The 21,347-nt window shown below is 34.6% G+C and overlaps 1 protein-coding gene across 4 annotated transcripts in view; it reads left to right on the forward strand.

The window, feature by feature from the left end:
- CalpA (calpain-A) overlaps positions 1-9,773 on the forward strand; it is a 97,120-nt gene extending 87,347 nt beyond the window's left edge. For 3 of the 4 annotated variants that reach the window (XM_067771581.1, XM_067771582.1, XM_067771583.1), the window contains exons 8-11: positions 3,818-3,968; positions 4,038-4,265; positions 9,108-9,437; positions 9,522-9,773. In XM_067771581.1, the coding sequence (XP_067627682.1) occupies positions 3,818-3,968; positions 4,038-4,265; positions 9,108-9,437; positions 9,522-9,607 (795 nt within the window). In that variant the 3' untranslated portion in view covers positions 9,608-9,773. Of the gene's footprint in view, positions 1-3,817; positions 3,969-4,037; positions 4,266-9,107; positions 9,438-9,521 lie in introns of those variants that run through there. The other variant, XR_010950574.1, reaches the window with a different exon arrangement.
- Positions 9,774-21,347: the final 11,574 nt, after the last annotated feature.

The raw sequence follows: 21,347 nt of genomic DNA on the forward strand, positions 1-21,347 counted from the left end.
TGAGATTTGGAAGTGAGTACATATAAAAATTTAAAAGAAAACCTTGAAGAAATTAAATAAATTTAGCCAGTATAAACATAAACTTAATAATAAGCGAAATATAAATATTTAAAAATAATAAAAAGCTAAAATTGTTGTTTTTTGTGTTTATAAGTTAAAAAGATAAAAACTACTAAATTTTATTTAATGGGATATTAAGGAAAAACATATTTAATTTTTGAAAGAATGAAAATATTGAAGAACAAGAAATCAAAAAAAACTGTGAGAAAAGAATAGTAAAATGGTACAAAAAATAATTATAAAGAGGTTCAATTCGGAATATTAAAAAAAATTATTTAAAAAAAAACATTTTTAAAGTTAAAAAGTTCGCCAATATCCAAATTTTATTTCATAAAATTGAAAACTAATTAAAAAAAAATATAACACGGAAAAAAAGCAGAAAAACAAAGTAAGAAAGTGAAATGAAATAAAATAGAAAATAACCAAAAAGTGAGATAAACAGTTAAACAAGCGTTGCATTTTTAAATTTCGATATGAGTGCAAACCCACGTAGCGCTCTAACTCTTAATGATATATAGGTACTTACTAGGGCTGTGAACTGCATCCGGATTTTCCAACTATCCGGATAAACCGGATATTCGAATAACCGGATAGCTAAGCAAAAAAATCCGGCTGTCTGGATTCATTAATGGGAAATCCGGATATCCGCTGTTCGGCTATCCGGATACGTAAACAAAATCACCCTTATCGCGAAGTTCACGCGGAAAAGTGTTCGCCTTCACTTTTTTTGTTCGGGTGAACTTTTTCCGCCTATCGGCAATTTCGGGCGAACAAAAGTTCACTTCGAAATAGCTGATGCTCTATTGTGAACTAGCAGTGAACAAATAATTTACTTGCAATTGTGTAAATTTTGTAAACAAGCACATATTTCCTTAAAATACAACAAAAATAGAAATAAAAAATGTATAAAATAATGTTTAGTATTGCACTTAGGTTGGTATTGATTGAGCGCGAGGAGAATATAAATGTGAAAGCGATTCGGAGGCAATTAAGGGAGTTCTAACTTTTTGAACTAACAAGTTATATTTTTTTCAATTAGCTTTCGCCAGTATTACAAGGTAAACAAGCCGGCATTCTAATATTTGATAGATATCTTACCAACTCCTTGCCACCATTGAAGCACAAATTTGGAGTTCCACCAATTGTAAAGTTGAGTACACGTCTTCGTTTTTTCGCATAGGGAAAGGCGTTGGAAAGGACCAAGGAGTGGCTCTTAGCCAATCTTGTTTCAGCGAGGTGCTCAACATTTTGGAACCGTTGCTTTGTCCACAATGGATAACTTGGCCGACTGATACGTTGTCGAAAAAAATAGAATTTACATACTTAGCAATACAGGAATTTCACTTTTTTCCACTCAGCTTCTCTCGTTCGCCTGTAAAATATGAGTGGACAAATTTGGGCTTCCCCGCTGTTCATTTCGCCCGAATAAAGAGTTGCCGATAAGGTGAAATCTATTTCGAACACGAAAAATTCTATCGCCATCCTCTGCGATAAGGTGAACAAAAACTGTGAATATTTTCGGGCGAAAAAAAAAACTCGCGATAAGGGTGAATATGTTTGTAGATTATTATATAAACGTCAAAAATTAAAAAGCTACAATTTTACAAACAAGTGAAAATAAGAACAGTGCCATTTGTTTATATTGTGAAAAAACTCTGCTAATTGATTTAAATGCCCCACGAATATATTTCTATTAATGTTAAATAAACATATATGGTACATCAATTTTTTGCTTTCACCGGATATCGAAAAATACGGTTAATAACCGGATCTTCATAAATCCGGATATCCGGATAGTTTCACACACGAATATTAACCGGATATCCATGCCGTCCGCATTTTATCCATGTCAACGGATATCCGGGTACTCCAATATGCGGATAGTCCCAGCCCTAGTACTTACTTATAAATTAATCCACAATTTGATATAAAGTTCAATCATTGGCCATTTAAGGCTAAAATGGGAATTTATCGGTACACAAATCACCCAACATCGTAATTCTCTATACCTATATAATAGGTATTTCGTTTATTATTTGTCATGCTACAATGGCACAGAAACGCTTTCTGCGGCTTTCGACGTAGGTCGCAAAATCATATATATAATATTTCTAATTGCTGTTTTTATGTACGGGTCCCTTTTTCGCTCTTATTTGGAATCCAAATCTATAATTAAAGTTTTGGTTGTAAATATGGAGATTCGGGCTATTAGCGAGCTTTGGGCAGTTTTGGTCGTAGTACTTTTGTTTAGCTATATTTAATTAAAATAATTTGTTAAAAATAAACGATTGTGAGCACACAAAGAAATCTATTTGTACTATGGCACTATTGTGAATATTTGCACTGCATTACCGGCAGTTGCTCCTATAAGCCAGATGGCAGCGCAAGCTGTAAGCTTTAATTGATTGATAGAACAGCTGATTTCTGTTGATATTTGATAATAGACTTTTAGATTGGTTGCGCAAGATGCGCACGGGTCCGACTAGTTTATTTTTATTTTTGTATGCACTAGAAATAAGCGTTTGTCATTATTTTTGGATCACCAATCGTATGTTTTCGAATGGAATTTCGTTTCAATTCAAACTGGGAAGTAATTGGCGCCCAGATAAATCATAATTTGAAATTATATTAATAGTTTTTTTTAATTTGATTTTTCTTTCTTTTTTTACAAATAATTTGAAAATATGTATTTTATATTTTGCGAAAGATTACTATCAATGGAAAAAGGTGGGTAATAAGTATATGGATGCATACAAAATAAATCACAATGAATCCAAATTTCCCACATAGCGATATAAAACTTGAAATCTGTATATAAAAGCCTATTTTATTTTTCTTTTATATTTATTTTATAATTATTTTTTTTTTAAGTTGCAGTAAAATAAAAGATAATAAATAGCCCACTTGCAGGGCGGCAAGTTAGTTTTTAGTTCAGTGCTAATTAAAAAAAATTGTCAAAAATATGTATACGAGTTTAACGTCTCACATCAGGTTAATCCTGAGTTAAAAAGTTAACCTAACGTTGTGCAAGTGGGCCTAAGACTAAAGGGCCAATTAACGGTGACTTATAACCATATAGCCATAACCAGATAAAACAGCTGATCGAACCTACCTTATGGAAGTCAATGTAATCGGTTAATGGTGCCATACCATAACGCTAACGCCTTAACCATACCATAGCCAACCAACTGGTTTTTTGTTTCTCACCATATCCATTACCTAAAAATATTTGAGTTGGTGAATTTAATAACTTTTTGTAGATTTTATTCATTGTTTTGGATACGTACGTTATGACTAAGAGACTTATTTTTTGTGGAATATGTTTGTAATTTTTTGCGTTTTCTTCATTTTTATGAAATTTTCACGATTTTTAGGTTAAGGCACCATTAATCGATCACATTGGAGATGGATATGGATATGGGTATGGTTACGACTATGGCGTTAGGGTTAAGGAAGTTTAATTGGCCTTTAAGGTTCAAAGAAGCTCTATCTCTAACTGGGTTAAGAATGTCCTACGTCAGAATTTTACTTAAAAATATAACAGCTGCAAATATATAACGGGCGTTGCGCTCAAATAGAGCGCTTCCGCGCTGGCAGCTAAGATTAACCGACCTTCCAGTCAGCCCTATAAATATTAGTTATTTCATAGTAAACATTTGTAATACGAATTTGTTTTTGTTGTACAAGTAGGAAAACCTCCTTAAAAAAATTACTGTTATTTGTTTTTCTAAAACATTTTTTTTGTTAAAACTCCTAGGTGTACCCAAATTTACCAAACCCCAATGATCCTCAACCGGCGAAACCACATAATGAAAGCCTTTTGAAACTTTTCAAAAGTATTGCTGGTCCTGATATGGAAGTAGATTGGATGGAATTGAAGCGCATATTGGATCATTCCATGAAAGATGGTAAGTGGAAGGCTAATTGATATAAATAAATATTGACAAATTAATTATAATAAATGGCGCACATTTCAGATTTACCAAAGAGTATACCGTACACCCCATACAACTATAATGTACAAAACGCAAATATTGGAGGCAGTGTAGCGCCAGATGGCGATGGTAGTGGCCTTAACATATTAGCGCTGCTGTGTGGGCCATTTTGTAAAGGCACAGCATTTGAGAGTTTATTAACAGAAGGCAATGAGCAAAATCCAGCAAATACAAATCATGTGAAAGCTGGCAATATAGGCTTGCCACCAGGTGAGGAGCATAAATAGAAAGTATACAAATGAACGACGGGAAATAAAACGCAAACTTGCATATGTGTTTAATTACACTGTCCAGCAACCGGCTGGGTATTAGAACGAACAAAAAAGCAATTTTCCCCATTTTTCGCAAAGCCAAACATTATATACTCAGCGTGAGCTTTAATTGCACATTTCATTTCAGATAAATTACTTTTCTACATAACACGTGGCACCGCCCGTTTAAAAAAAAATGTTTCCCCATTTCCTCCTACAATAAAACTTGATAAGTGAAATATCATTGATTCAAAACTATGTTTTGCTAAGTTATAGCTTATTATTCTAGTCTACGACCCTTTTAAACTTGTTTTATATCTAAGTTGCCGTGGTCTTTAACCGATCCCGTCCATTTTTACTAGAAATATTTTCTGCTATAAGGAAAATATGTATGTGTACACAATTTCATTACGATAAGTTAATTTTTCTTCGAGTGCCACGCCCATTTTCAAAAATTTTAGTGTTTTCCAATTTAATGTTATAATTAAATTTAAAAAGTAAAATTCTATTGATACAAAGCTCTTTTTCGCTAAGATATAGCTTATTATTTTCGTCTACGACCCTTTTAAAAATCTTTTATATAAAAGTGGGTGTGGTGTTTAACCGATCTCGTCCATTTTTTCTAGAAATATTTCCTGCTATAGGGAAAATTTGTGTACCCAATTTTATTTCGATCCGTTGATTTTTCTTGGAGTTATGGATCCCGAAACATAGAAAATTGCTTAGTCATAAAAGGGGCGGTGCCACGCCCATTTTTTTAATTTTGAAGTTTTTCCTATTTATTGTTATAAATCCACTTGGGAAATTAAATACTATTGATATAAAGATATTTTTTGCAAAGATATAGCTCATTTTATTCGTCCCCGACCCTTTTAAAAATCTTTTATATAAAAGTGGGTGTGTCCTTATAGTAAAGGCAACCTCTGCCGAATTTTGTTACGATAGGTTTAAATTTTTGATTATCACAAGTGGGCGGTGCAACGCACATTTTAAAATTTTTTTTTTCAAATTTTCATCAAGAGTCTCAATATCAGTCCACATGTCATATTTCAACATTCTAGGTGTATTATTTACTAAATTATCAGGTTTTTTGTTTTTTCCAAAATGATATATATATAAAAAGTGGGCGTGGTTATCATCCGATTTCGCTCATTTTCAATACCAATCTATTCGGGGGCCAGATAAGCTCGTGTACAAAATTTGGTGAAGATATCTCAATATTTACTCAAGTTATCGTGTTAACGGACAGACGGACGGACGGACGGACATGGCTCAATCAATTTTTTTTCGACACTGATGATTTTGATATATGGAAGTCTATATCTATCTCGATTCCTTTATACCTGTACAACCAACCGTTATCCAATCAAAGTTAATATACTCTGTGTGCAAAGCACGCTGAGTATAAAAAAGTTGGCGTTTTTGGTAATGTGATCATGTTTTGATGCGCTTAACCCGAATTCGCTATCAGAATCAGCCCATAAGGTCGTGGTTCGGCCATTAACGAAAAAAACGCAAAAATCACTGGCTATTAATGGTTTTTTGAGATAGGGGCCGACCCGGGATCCTTTAGACCAGGCATGCTTAACCAACGAACCGATATCATTTCGTTACGATAATTAACGTTAATAAACGAAACAAAGTCATTTCGTTTCGTTTATTAACGTTAAGAACGTCAAATTAACGAAATGATTTCGTTTCGTTTTCTGCCATATCAAAACGAAATCAAATCGTTTATGTTGACTATTAATTTCAAACTATGCTGGCAAAGCTGATTGATGGCGGAGTCATTAAAGGTGAAAGCATTAGCCAAGCTGATTGCAACTTTTCTCATGAATTTTGACAATACGAACATTTCTCAGAGTATTTTTGACATTACCACCAACGAATTACACAAACAAATTACATGGAGTTTGTGTGTGTATGTGCGCTCGTTGTTACCACCTTACGGCTTCACCATGGCTATAGCATTGCCAGCACAATTAAACATAAAGTATCACGTTTTTGTTAGCGTTTTTAACGTTAACGAAAGCTTTTCGTTTCGGTTAAAAACGAGATACAATTTATCTTGATAATTTCTTTATCGATAATATTTCGAAGTGTTTCAACGGAAACGGTGGAAATTTTTTGATAAACGATTAGCTTAACGTTAAGGTGCATCCCTGCTTTAGACTGATTCTGATGGCAGATCCACGATGGCACGTCAAAATGCATTGGAATATATGGATTGCTTTATCTTTTCTGTAAAATTTTTCTTTGTGTAGCTATGTAAATAATCGTATTAATTTTTTTTCGAATCGTAACATACGATCACGGATCGGCAACAATACGAAAGAAAATTACGTGATACGTCGGACGTATAAACAAAATGGGATTAAGGGCCAATTAATGGTGACCTATCCATAAAACAGCTGATCGAACCAACCTTATGGAAATCAATATGGGGCTAATTAATGGTGACTTATAACCATAAAACCATAACCAGATAAAACAGCTGATCGAACCTACCTTATGGAAGTCAATGTAATCGGTTAATGGTGCCATACCATAACGCTAACGCCATAACCATACCATAGCCAACCAATTGGTTTTGGATTCTCGCCATATCCATAACCTAAAAATATATGAGTTGGTGAATTTAATAACTTTTTGTAGGTTTTATTCATTGTTTTGGATACATTATGACTAAGAAACTTATTTTTTGTGGAATATGTTTGCAATTTTTTGCGTTTTGAAATTTTCACGATTTTTAGGTTAAGGCACCATTAATCGATCAGATTGATGGATATGGATATGGGTATGGTTACGACTATGGAAGGAAGTTAAATTAGCCCTTATAATCGATTAATGGTGCTATACCATAACGCTAACGCCGTAACCATGCCATAGCCAACCAATTGATTTTTGGTTTTTCGCCATATCCATAACCTAAAAATATTTGAGTTGGAGAATTTGTTAACTTTTTGTAGATTTTATTTATTGTTTTGGATACGTTTTGACTAAGATAGTTATTTTTTGTGGTATATGTTTGTAATTTTTTGCGTTTTCTTCATTGATATGAAATTTTCACGATTTTTAGGTTAAGACACCAATAACTGATGCCAATTTGATATGGATAGGTAAAAATATGGTTACGACTATTGCGTTAGGGCTGAGGAAGTTTAACTGGCCCTTTTTAACATACGATAGTGAACGGAACGTAATTTATTTTCAATTCACAATAATTTTTACGATTGACATTAAGTTGGATTGTATTTTTAGCTCACAATGGATTTTTAACTGTCAAATTGGTTGCCAAAAATATAAAAAACAATGTAAATAGCTGCGATGGTAAAAATTTTATTGTTTTGTTTGAGCTCCAGGGGGTCAATTCCGTAACTGTGAAAAACTGAAAAATGTACACTCATTGAAAACTCATTTGCACACACAATTTACACTTTAAGTTTTCATGCGATTCTTTTGCTGAATGGGTGCTGAATGTAAAAGTCTTATGTCAGTGAGAAAATATAAATCAAACGCCATGAAAACAAAAAAGGCATTCTGCAACAGTGCGTTTGAGTTTTGAATGTCAGAATAGGGTACACTGGCTGCCAAGAAAACTCACGAAGTTTTTATCAGAGTTTTTTTGTTCACAGTTTTGCTTTACGGAATCAGAACTTTACACAATTTCTTGTGTACATTTTAAAACTCACAGTTAGCGAATAGGGCCCCATTAATAGCGTAGGCGATGACAAGATAGTCCGATGGCGGTTACGAGAGTGCAGTAACCCTTTAAACTTATCGAACAAAGCGTAGGCGTATCATTTGTGTATTATTTTTTTGTAACAAAAAATTATTTGTTTCTTTAAGAGATTTCGCTTAACTTAAGAAGCTTTTAGTTACTTTCTGGAGAAGTTAAATTTGAAGCAAGCCGATACCAAAGCGGGTGTCTCTCCATGAATTCCGCTAATATATCCTTTTGGTTTGGATTAAGCTTGTTTGAATTCGACCTTTGTTAATAATAAGAGTTTGAAATTTATAATATTTTTTATTCTTCTATTTTAACAATTTTAATGAATTTTGTGTGTATACGATCGCCAGTTTGTGTTCGAATGAAGGTGTAAGGTAACGTGTACGTTCAGTCACTCGTCAATGTAGTACGATCAAAGTAGTACGTTCTTGTATGTCATAATCCGAAAATCATGTTTTTAAGTGACGAGTTATACGATCACGGATGTTATGATCTGGCCCCTGCCTTTTAACAATGATATATAGTGACCTGGAATCATGAAAGAGACCTATTGTGCGAAAATACCGTTTTGCACTTTTTGAGTGATTCTTATACGAAATTTAACGCTTTTTCCAATGGAACAAACCGCAGTTTTCTGTCTTAGATTTTTTACAAATCGCATTTAAAGCCAAATCGGCCAACAAATACGATTTTTTTAAATATTTCGATCCATGCGCCACCTATCTGAGTTTTTTATTATTGTCATCGGGTTCTGAACTATATTCCAAGTTTCAAGCTTGTAGCTTATCGCGAAGTTACTTAAATTTTAATTACAAAATTCGTTCACTACGGCCGGCCGCTACACAGAGTCAAGCTAAACAAAAACTTTAAACGCGTTTTTTCTCGAAAACTTGTTTTCGCACAATAGGTCCCTTTCATGATTCCAGGTCACATATATACAAATGATATATATTAGAAAAGGTCCAATTTCGAAAGGCCATAAATATGTTGTCTATCTTCATTTATTTTAACTTATGGCTAAAGCTTAAAAAAAAAAAAATAGGGTTATAAATTCACTTCTTTTATTTTTAGTCGTATTTGAGGAGAATAACGGTTTCTCAAAAGACGTCTGCCGTTCCATGGTTGCCATGATGGACGTCGATCAATCAGGCAAATTGGGTTTTGAAGAATTCGAAGCCTTACTCAACGACATAGCAAAATGGAAAGCTGTATTTAAACTCTATGACACGGAACAAACTGGACGCATTGATGGTTTCAAATTACGTGATGCACTTAGTTCAGTAGGTTATCATTTAAATAATCGCATACTTAACGCTTTGGCTCATCGTTACGGTTCACGCGATGGCAAAATTTCATTTGATGATTTTCTATTGTGTGCCGTGAAAATTAGAACTTATATTGGTAAGGTGCTTATTTTTTTTTTTTTTTATTTCTATGTGCATTGGAAAATAAATTTATAAAATTGTTTTCTTATTTTAAACGCAGACATATTCAAAGAAAGGGACACTGAAAATAAAGATGTGGCTACATTCAGCATGGACGAATGGATTGAAAAAACTATATATTCATAAATTATTAATATTACTATATACCACGCTAGCTAGAAGAATATTTAAAATTAAAAAATACAAAATCAAGTATTTTCTTATGCTTTATAATGCTCTCGAATATCTGTAAATCAATAACTTAAATCTGTGTTTAAATTAATTATGCAATACAACATTTTTTATTAATGAATCTCCTTTATCGGATATAACTAACAGGCCACCCTAATATAAACGCACGCAAGTCATTTTCTGTCAAAAATGTCTCATGCACATACAACTTGTATGAGAGCAACCGAAATTGAATTTGCTGCGTGAAAACCTAACTCGATTTCCAATTTTTGTTCTGCTTGACATTTTAGGTTTGACGTTTGCATACATGTTTTACATCGTCGCAACGCATGCTTATTTCGGTTGGGGCAAAAAAACGCCGGTTGTTTGCGTGCGCTAAAAAAACGCAGTGCGGTTTTATTAGGTTGGCTTGTAAGCTTTCTGTGTCCGCATTTTTTTTCTAAAGCAGATGGCATGCAATTTAATAAACGCATTTGAGCTTTTACAAGATAACTCGGTACTACTTAGTTAGGTTAGAAACATTTTTTAGAGGTGCAGACTTTGTATATACATTAAAATGGGTCGACTTATTAACCGATATCGCGCCATCAATTTTTCGATAGGATTTGGGCTCAGGAAAAAAAGTTCCACTACGCATACCCAAAAAAAATAGCTTTCGAGCCTCCGAAAAAAAATGGCGAAAGGGTCAATTTTAAAATTAAAAAAAAAAACAAAAATATTTTTTTTTTCAAAAACTGTTGTAAAAACGTTGGCGCTAACAGTTTTTCGAAAAAAAAATTAAATATTTTTTTAGTTTTGGGGAGTGTTTTTGGTAGAAGAAGTGACCCTTTCGCAATTTTTTTTTTCGCAGCCTCGAAAATTATTTTTATGGGTATGCGTAGTCGAACTTTTATTCCTGAGCCCAAATCCTATCGAAAACTCGATGGCGCGATATCGGTTAACTTTCGTCCATACAAATGGACCCAGGTTAATATGCATACCAAAATTAATTATTATTTAAAATTGAAATCGTTGACAAAATTCAAAAGTTTATCCAAAACGTTACTTAGAAATAATTTTTAAAGGGAAATATAAATATTTTTTCTAACGTTTATTTTTTACATTGCTTAAGCCCGGTTTTTCAGTACAAGTTCAACTCAGTTTGTCAGCTAAACTACGCTTAAACTTATTCTGCAGTTTTTCAGTCTACTGCGATTAGAGCTATAATTTCCTATGCTTAAGTATAGCTGGGCATGAAAATGTATGGTAATGGAGGGTTTTGTATTTGAAAAAAAAAAATTTTTGCTGATAGAGAAATTTTTGAAATGAGACCTATTACCATTTGAGCTAAGTTTTAAAGGTGGCATTGTTGTTGTGGTTGTTGTAGCAGTGCTTCGCCCCATCCATTAGGTGCGACCGATCACAAATTGTCATCAATGTCCTCTAACGGTAGTCCAAGATAACTTGCTGTTTCAACAGGGATGGACCATAAAGAGAGGGGTGTTAGAGGCGTTGGTTCCACATTACAATTAAAGAGATGGTTGGTGTCATGTGGGGACACATTGCAAGCGGGGCATACATTTTGTATGTCGGGGTTGATTTTGGATAGGTAAGAGTTTAACCTGTTACAGTATCCAGATCGAAGTTGAGCTAGAGTGACTCGCGTTTCCCTGGGGAGTATGCGTTCCTCTTCCGCAAGTTTTGGGTACTGTTATTTGAGTACTGGATTCACCGGCAATTCCTGGCATAAAGGTCCGACGCCTGTTTATGGAGTTCACCAAGGACCTGCTTGTGTTTTTTCACTTCATACGGTTAGGTTCTCAGGTGCCGTATTTCCTCATAATGCTTACGGGGATGACTCCTTAAGCCCCTGGGCGGTGTTGGCTCATCAATCAGATGCCTGTTGGGATGCCCAGGTTTCTGGGTATTCAACAGAGACGGTTTGGTTAGCATCTCATTTCTCTCCCTGATGGGGAGTATTCTCACCTCATTATGTAGATGGTGTTCTGAGAACATAAGAAAACAGCCCGTGGCGGTTCTGAGAGCAGTATTTTGGCAGGCCTGTAGCTTCTTCCAGTGAGTAGTTTTTAGGCTTGCCGACCATATAGGTGACGCGCAGCATGCAATCGGCTGACCAATGATAATGAGCGTTTCTTTGCCTTTTCCCCAAGTACTGCCAGCAAGAGATTTGAGGATTTTATTACGGCTCTGGATTTTCGGAACAATTGCGGCTGCGTGCTCACCAAAATGTCGATCCTGATCAAACGTCACACCCAAGATTTTGGGGTATAGGACAGTCGGTAGCGTGCCATCGACGTGGATCTTCAAAATGGTCGACATTTGCGACGTCCATGTTGTAAATAAGGTCGCGGAGGATTTAGTCGGTGATAATGCCAAGTTTCGCGAGGCGAAAAAACTGGAGAGATCATTTGAGAGATATTTGGATCTCGTAGTTGTTAATGTGGTCTCTGGAGCTATGCCTGACAACAAACTTTGTTGTGATTGATCGTTGAGTCATGGGTTTCAGCCCGGGCCTTTTGATAAGTAGACAGCGAAGTAGCTTGGTAACTGATAATACTAATGGCCATAGATTGAGCCGTGACGAATGCTATTAACCTCCACAAATTGGGAGATATTAAATTAAATCGTCGAGACTGAATTTTTTTGCTTTAGCACCAAACACCTTGCCCATCCCGAGGGCGCTCGCGGCTCATTCATAATGGATTTGGGATTACCTCCTCTGGTGAGAACTCATGTTTTTTTTTTTTGTTTCAGCCATGACACAGATTTAAAATCAGGCAATACAGTTAAAAAAACTTGGTTTCCTTGGCATTGTAGTCTAAAAACTATAAAGGTACGAAATAAATCTACTACACTAAACTAAAATCTATTAAAAAAAAAATTTGTTTTGATCATTATAATTACACAGGCCGACTAAATTTAACCAACATTCAGACCCAGAAACCAGACTATATATTTCTGAAGGTTTATAATGCGCTGAATCCAAATCTGGCCGCAGAATTCCTCTAGGTTTTCGAGATATCCTAACCTAAATGTGCAAAATACACCGTTTTGGCCATATTTGAGGTTATGTAGCATTGCAGATGTTTTCTTTCACCAAAATTAAAGGATGACATCTTTAAATACAAGTCTTCTTCTTTCAAATGGCGTTGAGTTTGCTCAAATATAGTTTTTTTTCGCTGAGATATCGCATTTTGAAATTTGCATGTTTCTTTAGGAGATACGTGGGGATTGGGAGTTAAGTTGGTTAGCCCACTTTTGGTGTGAGATATCTAGATAAATAATACTTATTTTAAGAAAAATATGCGAGTAAACGCTGTCCCCAGGGTTAAGTGGGTTAGCTTGCTTGCGGTATAATAGGGGTGGTTTCTAGGGGTCAGGGCTGTGTGTGACTCGGTACCCGAGGGTGAGATAGTGTAGGGGTGTGGTGAGTTAGCACATTTATGGTGAGACACAATTTTAGGAAAAATAAGACCCAATTCAAGAAAATTTGTAATCGACTATATCATGTCTATGTTATCTCAATCGATTTTAAAGTGTTAGAAAATTTGGAAACATGAAAATTTCAAAATGCGATATCTCAGTGAAAAAAATTATATTTGAGCAAATTCATCACCAATTGAAAGAAGAAGACTTGTATTTGAAGATGCCATCCTTTAATTTTGGTGAAAGAAAACATCTGCAAGGCTACATAACCTCAAATATGGGCAAAAACGGTGTTGTTTGCACTTTTAGGTTAGGATATTTCGAAAACCAGAGCTGATAGAGCCAATTTTGAGGCCAGATTTCGGTTCATCGCATCAAAATACTTCGAAAATATATAGTCCCGTGTCTGAGTCTGAGATGCTGTTATCAAACGATGTAACAAGTAAACGTTGAGAAAAATTTTTATATTTGCATTAAAAAATTATTCACCCTTATCGCGAAGTTCACGCGGAAAAGTATTCGCCTTCACTTCTTTTGTTGGGGTGAACTTTTTCCGCCTATCGGCAATTTCGGGCGAACAAAAGTTCACTTCGAAACAGCTGATGCTCTATTGCGAATTGGCAGTGAACAAATAATTTACTTACAATTGTGCAAATTTTGTAACCAAGCATATATTTCCTTAAAATACAACAAAAATAGATATAAAAAATGTATAAAATAATGTTTAGTATTGCACTTAGGTTGGTATTGATTGAGCGTGAGGAGAATATACATAAATGTGAAAGCGGTTTGGAGGCAATTAAGGGAAAGTTCTAACCCTTTGGAGCTAAATGATTCACTGTAAGCTAAAAATTACTATTTTCAGCACTTTTGAATAACAAGTTAATTTTTTTCAATTAGTTTTCGCCCAATATATATAAGTTGATAATGGGAAATATAAATTAATATTAAGAAAATGCGAATTGGTAATGAGAAACAGAACTTCATATTGAGATTATATTAGTTGATAATGAGAAATAAAAGTTCATAGTGAGAAAATTCAAATTGATATTGAGAAACAAAATTTCATATTGAGAATATATAAGTTGATAATGAGAAATATAAATTAATATTAAGAAAATACGAATTGGTAATGAGAAAGAGAACTTCATATTGAGATTATATTAGTTGATAATGAGAAACAAAAGTTCATATTGAGAAAATTCAAATTGATATTGAGAAACAAAATTTCATATTGAGAATATATAAGTTGATAATGAGAAATATAGATTAATATTCACCCCTATTCTGCATTTCGATAACGTTCCCGTTCTACGCTCCGCTTCAATCGAAGTTTGGTATTCTGCATTACGAAGGAATCGTAAAGAGAAGAGGAAGAGCAAATGATTTTTCGAAACCAGCTGTTGGTACGGAATGTGTGAACATTGGAACAAAATAAATTAAAGAAAATTTGTAAAAAACACTGAAAAACGTTTATATTTTATTACCCACGCCATTTTGTACAAAAAAAAAGCAATAGAATATATTGCCGCAGTGTTATATTTTTTTGAGTGAAGTGCTTTCATAATTGTAAGTGTATTTTTGTCGTTCTTTTGGCCAATTCCCTGCCGTGGCCACCAAGTTTTGTTGAAAGAGATTCCTGCACGAATGTAGTTGACATTTTCTGAATTTTAAGGATGCTAATTTCATTCCACTGGCCTAAAATACTTCATAAAGGTTTATTTATTCTTTCCGCAAGGATTGTTTACATTTTCGCTTCACCTTCCTCTACGCCGGCAGCTTGCTTTGGCATATAACTGGACCCAACGAACAGACACAAATTATAGCTGTCTATTGTAAAGGAATAAATAGCCGCGGCATTATTTATGGAGTTGGAAAGCAACGCATACGAAAATTGCCAGGCGAGAATGGAAAGGCAAATATTGCGAGATTTGTGTAATTCATTTGAGATGAGTGACGAATTGTAAGAAATAGAACTTAAAAGTGGTAAAGTTTAATGACTTATTTTCTTATTTAGGTTCAAAAAAAACTTTCGACTTAACAAAGATGCTTTCAAGTATGTGTTAGATACTTTTGCGGGGCAAATGCGTCCAAGGACTTCGACATCGACATGTTGTTTTTGACCTGAAAACATATAAAAAACAATCATCATCAAGCCTTCTACGTTTCTTAACAAGTTTTACTTAAATTTTTGTTAAAGTTCTGTTATAAATTAATAAAAAAATAAAAAAAAAATATTTTTCCGCCAACTAATTTGCAACTTAGAAAAAGGGAACAACGATCGAGATGCAGAATACAAAAAATCGAACTATTCGAAGTTGGATCGAAAGAGATTGGAACACAGAATACCAAAATTGTCAAATCGAAAAAATTCCAATCCAAGTCGAAATGCAGAATAGGGCTGATTAAGAAAATACGAATTGATAATGAGTGTAACTAAACATTGAGAATATATATATTAATAATGAGAAAACATAAATTGGTAGTGAGAACATACATATGTACAAAATTTTTATTGTGATGTGCATAAGTAATCTGGTCTGCGAGATAGAATTGCCGTTAGGACTGCAGTGAGTCCGGAAAATATGTCCTGGAATGCAAAGAAGCACTGGAAAATATTCTCTTAGGCCGGACCATGCATCTTTACTGGGTTCCCGGTCATAAAGTGATAGAAGGTAACGAAACGGCCGATGAGTTGGCACAGTGTGCAACACTCGCTGAGTCGACGATAAACTTCCCAATCCGTTTGGGAGAAATCAAAAGGAGACAGGTTGCATATGATCCATCAAGCAGGAACGGCATGTACAAAAGCGCGGGGCTGCAATATTTTTAAGATCATGTGGCTCATATCTCTAAAGAGAGAAGACTCAAAGCTCACTATCGGCATACTGACTGGACACTGCCTTCTGCCGTAACATGCTTATATGTTAGGCCTTGTCAATAACTGCAAGTGTAGGAAGTATGAGCTGCAGGAAAAAAGCGGTTGAGCATGTTCTGTGTTCATGTCCTGCGCTCGCCAGGTCAAGACTCCAGCTATTAGGGGCGGCAGATTTGCCAGATCTCGAGGCAGCAATTAAGCTGGGTCCTAGAAAACAGCTATGTAGTATTTGCCAAGAGGACAGAGTTATGCACATATGTTCAGGCACCTGATTGGGGTTCTTCCGTTTGATCGGCAAACAAATTCTGGTAACACTATGGACACATTCAGTTTATGTGGTCTTTATTGACCGACCAGTTCAACCTAACCTAACCCAGTCTTATTATTCATTTATATATTCTCATTATCAATTTGTATTTTCTCAATATCAATTTATATTTCTCATTATCAATTTATATATTCTCAATTTGTAGTTACATTTCTCATTATCAATTTGTATTTTCATAATATCAATTTATATTTCTCATTATCAATTTATAAATTCTCATTATGATAGATATTACATTTCTCATTATCAATTTGTATTTTCTCAATACTAAATTATATTTCTCATTATGACTTTATATATTCTCAATATAATTTTACAGTTTCTCAATATAAACTTGAAAAGGTGTAGTTTGCTCTCGAAAATTTTAAACTTTCTTGAATCTCAAATGCGTTGAAAACCAGCACAAAAAGATATTATTATTATTACACAGTTCTACTAAAAAGACAAATTTTTCGTGTCACACAGTGTTATTCAAACAATCGAAATGGTATGCTGTTCGGCTTTATATTATTTTATATGGCTTAGCAACTGTGTAAACTGAAACAAACAATTAGAAATTTACGTTTTAGCACAAATATTTGCAGCATAATGCGTGAAATACAACTACTTTTTAAATCAGAAAGACAAGAAATACCTCAGAGAAAAAAATTTAACAAAACGATATTACTATCTAAAGCCAAGAACAAACCGTAATTGATTACTCAAAGGAATAATAATATAATTGTATTTTTTTTATTGCATTTTGCTAAATAATTCAAAGATATTGTTATGTAATATATTGCAACAAAATAAAAAAAATATATATATACACAGCCCAATTCAGAATTTGTTGAATTGAAAAATATTCCCGGTCTGTAGGTCGATACAGTTGCTAGTAGGCTGAAACAAACATTGCAGATGGCGACTTGCAACTTAAACCTCAGTTGTCAAATAGTGCTTTTTCAACCACAATCCTTATAGCATTTTATGTAACACAGGCCGACAAAATTTAACCAACATTCAGACCCAGAAAGCGGATCAGCTCTGGTTTTCGAGATATCCTGACCTAAAAGTGGAAAAAACACCGTTTTTGCCCATATTTGAGGTTATGTAGCCTTGCAGATGTTTTCTTTCGCCAAAATTGAAGGATGGTATCTTTAAATACAAGTCTTCTTTTTTCAAATGGTGTTGAGTTTGCTGAAATATAATTTTTTTTCGCTGAGATATTGCATTTTGAAATTTTCATGTTTCTTTAGGATATACGTGGGTGTGGTGGATTAGGAGTTAAGTTGGTTAGCCCACTTGTGGTGTGAGATATCTAGACAAATAAAACTTATTTAAGAAAAATATGCGAGTAAACGCTGTCCCCAGGGCTAAAGGGGTTACTTGTTTGCGGTATGATAGGGGTGGTTTCTAGGGGTTAGGGCTGTGTGTGACTTGGTACCCGAGGGTTAGATAGTGTAGGGGTGTGGTGAGTTAGCACATTTATGGTGTGAGACAAAATTTTAAGAAAAATAAGACTCAATTCAAGAAAATTATTAATCGACTAAATCATGTCTATGTTATCTCAATCGGTTTTCAGGTGTAGGAAAATTTAGAAACATGAAAATTTCAAAATGCGATATCTCAGCGAAAAAAAATATTTGAGCAAACTCAACGCCATTTGAAAGAAAAAAATTGTATGTAAAGATGTCATCCTTTAATTTTGGTGAAAGAACACATCTACAAGGCTACATAACCTCAAATATGGGCAAAAACGGTGTTTTTTGCACTTTTAGGTTAGGATATCTCGAAAACCAGAGCTGAAAGAGCAATTTTGAGGCCAGATTTCGGTTCATCGCATCAAAGTACTTCGAAAATATATAGTCCGGTTTCTGGGTCTGAGATGCTGTCGGCCTGTGTAATCGTTCCTATTACAGTATCCGAAGGATGTTTTGTCGCTGGAGGGCGGATCACTTTATATTTGACTTTAAAAATTATTTAAAAAAATAGTTAATTACAGTTAATTTAAAATTTACTTGAATTCCCAACTCCAACAAATTCCGAAAGAAATTATAAAGTTTAAACTAACTTTGAAATCAAATCTGAAACTATTCTGTAGCCGGACCGCACTCGCTCGCAAAGCGTCCATCGTATACCGTAAAAGGCATAACTCTTTAGTCGGATGGAAATGGGTACCCTAACCGCCATTCTTTTTGTGTCATTTATACTACATAGTATGTGGCCCCTGTGCATTTTATTGTTATTGTATTTTTAATTACTCACTTTGCTTTATGTATCCACTATAAATTTCCAAAAATTCAACGATTTTTGTGATACCTCTAACCTGCTTATCTGTTCTTCGAAAACTGCTTGGAGTGAAATGTCACTGTACGTAAAAGATGGATAGTAGATCTTATTCAACAATTGTTGGTTATCAGCTATGTGCTGTATGTATTCAATATAAATTTCCAAACCGCTGAAAAATTGTCTGCGAAATATTTACTTATTTATTTATCAGTCTACAAATTTAACAATTAATCAGACTAAATATAGTACGGATTACAGATAAATTACAGAAGCATACAAATTGAACAAAATTATTTTATAAATAAGTAATGAGGGCTAAGTTCGGGTGTAACCGAACATTACATACTCAGCTTGTAGGAAAATGGACCTAGGGTAACCCTGGAATGTGTTTGAAATTGGCATGGGTATCAAATGGAAGGTATTAAAGAGTATTTTAAAAGGGAGTGGGCCATAGTTCTATAGGTGTACGCCTTTTAGAGATATCGCCATAAAGGCGCACCGGTGGTGACTCTAGAATGTGTTTGTACGATATGGGTAGCAAATGAAAGGTGTTAATAAGTATTTTAAAAGGGAGTGGGCCGTAGTTCTACAGGTGGGCGTCTTTTCGCGATATCCCCATAAAGGTGGACCCTGGTCTCTCTGTAATATATTTGTACGATATGGGTATCAAATTAAAGGTATTAATGAGGGTTTTAAAAGGTAGTGGCCCTTAGTTGTATATGTGAAGGCGTTTTCTAGATATCGACCAAAATGTGGACCAGGGTGACCCAGAACATCATCTGTTGGGTACCGGTAATTTATTTATATATGTAATACCACCAACAGTATTCGATGATTCCAAGGGCTTTTGATTTCGCCCTGCAGAACTTTTTCATTTTCTTCTATTTAATATGGTAGGTGTCACACCCATTTTACAAAGTTTTTTCCAGAGTTATATTTTGCGTCAAAAAACCAATCCAATCACCATGTTTCATCCCTTTTCGTATTTGGTATAGAATTGTGGCGTTTTTTTTTTTTCATTTTTCGAAATTTTCGATATCGAAAAAGTGAGCGTGGTTACAGTCAAGATAAAGTGAGTTCAGGTAAGTACGTGAACTAAGTTTAGTAAAGATATATCGATTTTTACTGCGTATAAAAACTGGGCGTGGCTTGAGCCGATTTCGCCCATTTTCACAGAAAACAGTTACCGGCATAGGAGCCGACTTATAGCATTAAAAGTATTCTAGACAAATTAAATGAAAAAGGGCGGAGCCACGCCCATTTAGAAAATTTCTTTTATTTTTGTGTTTTGTTGCACCATATCTTTACTAGAGTTGAATGATGACATAATTTTCTTATATACTGTATAGGTATTGCATTTTTTGGATAAAAGTTGACTTCAAATTTTTTTTAAAGTGGGCGTGTTCGTTATCCGATTTTTCAAATGGTAATAGGAGTAACGTTCCTGCCAAATTTCATCGTGATATCTTCAACGACTGCCAAATTACAGCTTGCAAAACTTTTAAATTACCTTCTTTTAAAAGTGTGCGGTGCCACGCCTATTGTCCAAAATTTTACTAATTTTCTATTTTGCGTCATAAGGTCAACCCACCTACCAAGTTTCATCGCTTTATCCGTCTTTGGTAATGAATTATCGCACTTTTTCGGTTTTTCGATATCGAAAAAGTGGGCGTGGTTATAGTCCGATTTCGTTCATTTTAAATAGCGATCTGAGATGATTGCCCAGGAACTCACATACCAAATTTCATTAAGATACCTCAAAATTTACTCAAGTTATCGTGTTTACGGACGGACGGACGGACATGGCTAAATGAATTTCTTTTTTCGCCCAGATCATTTTGATATATAGAAGTCTATCTATATCTATCTCGATTAGTTTATGCCGTTAATGATTACTGTTATGCGAACAAAGTTAATATAATCTGTGAGCACTGCTCAGCTGAGTATAAATATGTATATACATTATTAAATCAGTTGTCGGGATGAACTGTAATGCCGAGCAACGGGAATTGATTATTAGTGCTGTCGGAATGGACATGATTTCGAGCAGCTGATGTATATTTGACACACAACAAGTAGGGCTGCGATGTGTGGGAGGTTGGAAAGGACGTGATTACAAGCCACCCGCCCAAAGTTACTGGAGCTGGTGATAAGAGTGGGAGGTTGGAAAGGACGTGATTGCAAACCATCCACCTAAATCACTGCGTATTTAAGGTAGCCAGCAGATATTTTTTTATTACGTAGAGTGAGTCACACGTATCAATGTTTTTGCAGTGCTTACTGAAGTGAGTACACAGACAACGAAGAGGTTCGTGCATTTCAAAATGTGATCTGCATGTGCTTATATGAACCGGTTGAAAATGTCTAGATGGTTTAAAGGGAACATTAAATAAAATTTCACCGAGCAGAAAATTGCTATTTACCATTCCTCTAATAAGTTTTACCACAAATAACATACCCGCCATCTCCCTACGACTCCGTAACGTAGGGAGCTGAATAAGTTTTAAACGGCAGGAGTAGGGAGGACTTGTTATTCTCCCCTTCCAATGGTTTTTCATATGTAGTTGTAATATACATATAAATAATTTATATATACACATAACAATAAATTGCAATGTTTCAGATTTCTCTGAAAATATAAACTTACCAAGAAGCTTGTATTTCTTCAAATGCCTCAAAACTCGTTCTAATATTCAAATTCATTCATTTGTAGACTTTGTGCTTGGTAAAATAACCCATGAAATAAAAAAATTAATAATAACATAAAATAAATCAATATAAAAGTTCAACACAAA

The sequence above is a fragment of the Eurosta solidaginis genome, chromosome 3 (genome assembly GCF_040869045.1).
Source record: "Eurosta solidaginis isolate ZX-2024a chromosome 3, ASM4086904v1, whole genome shotgun sequence".
Lineage (NCBI taxonomy): Eukaryota > Metazoa > Arthropoda > Insecta > Diptera > Tephritidae > Eurosta > Eurosta solidaginis.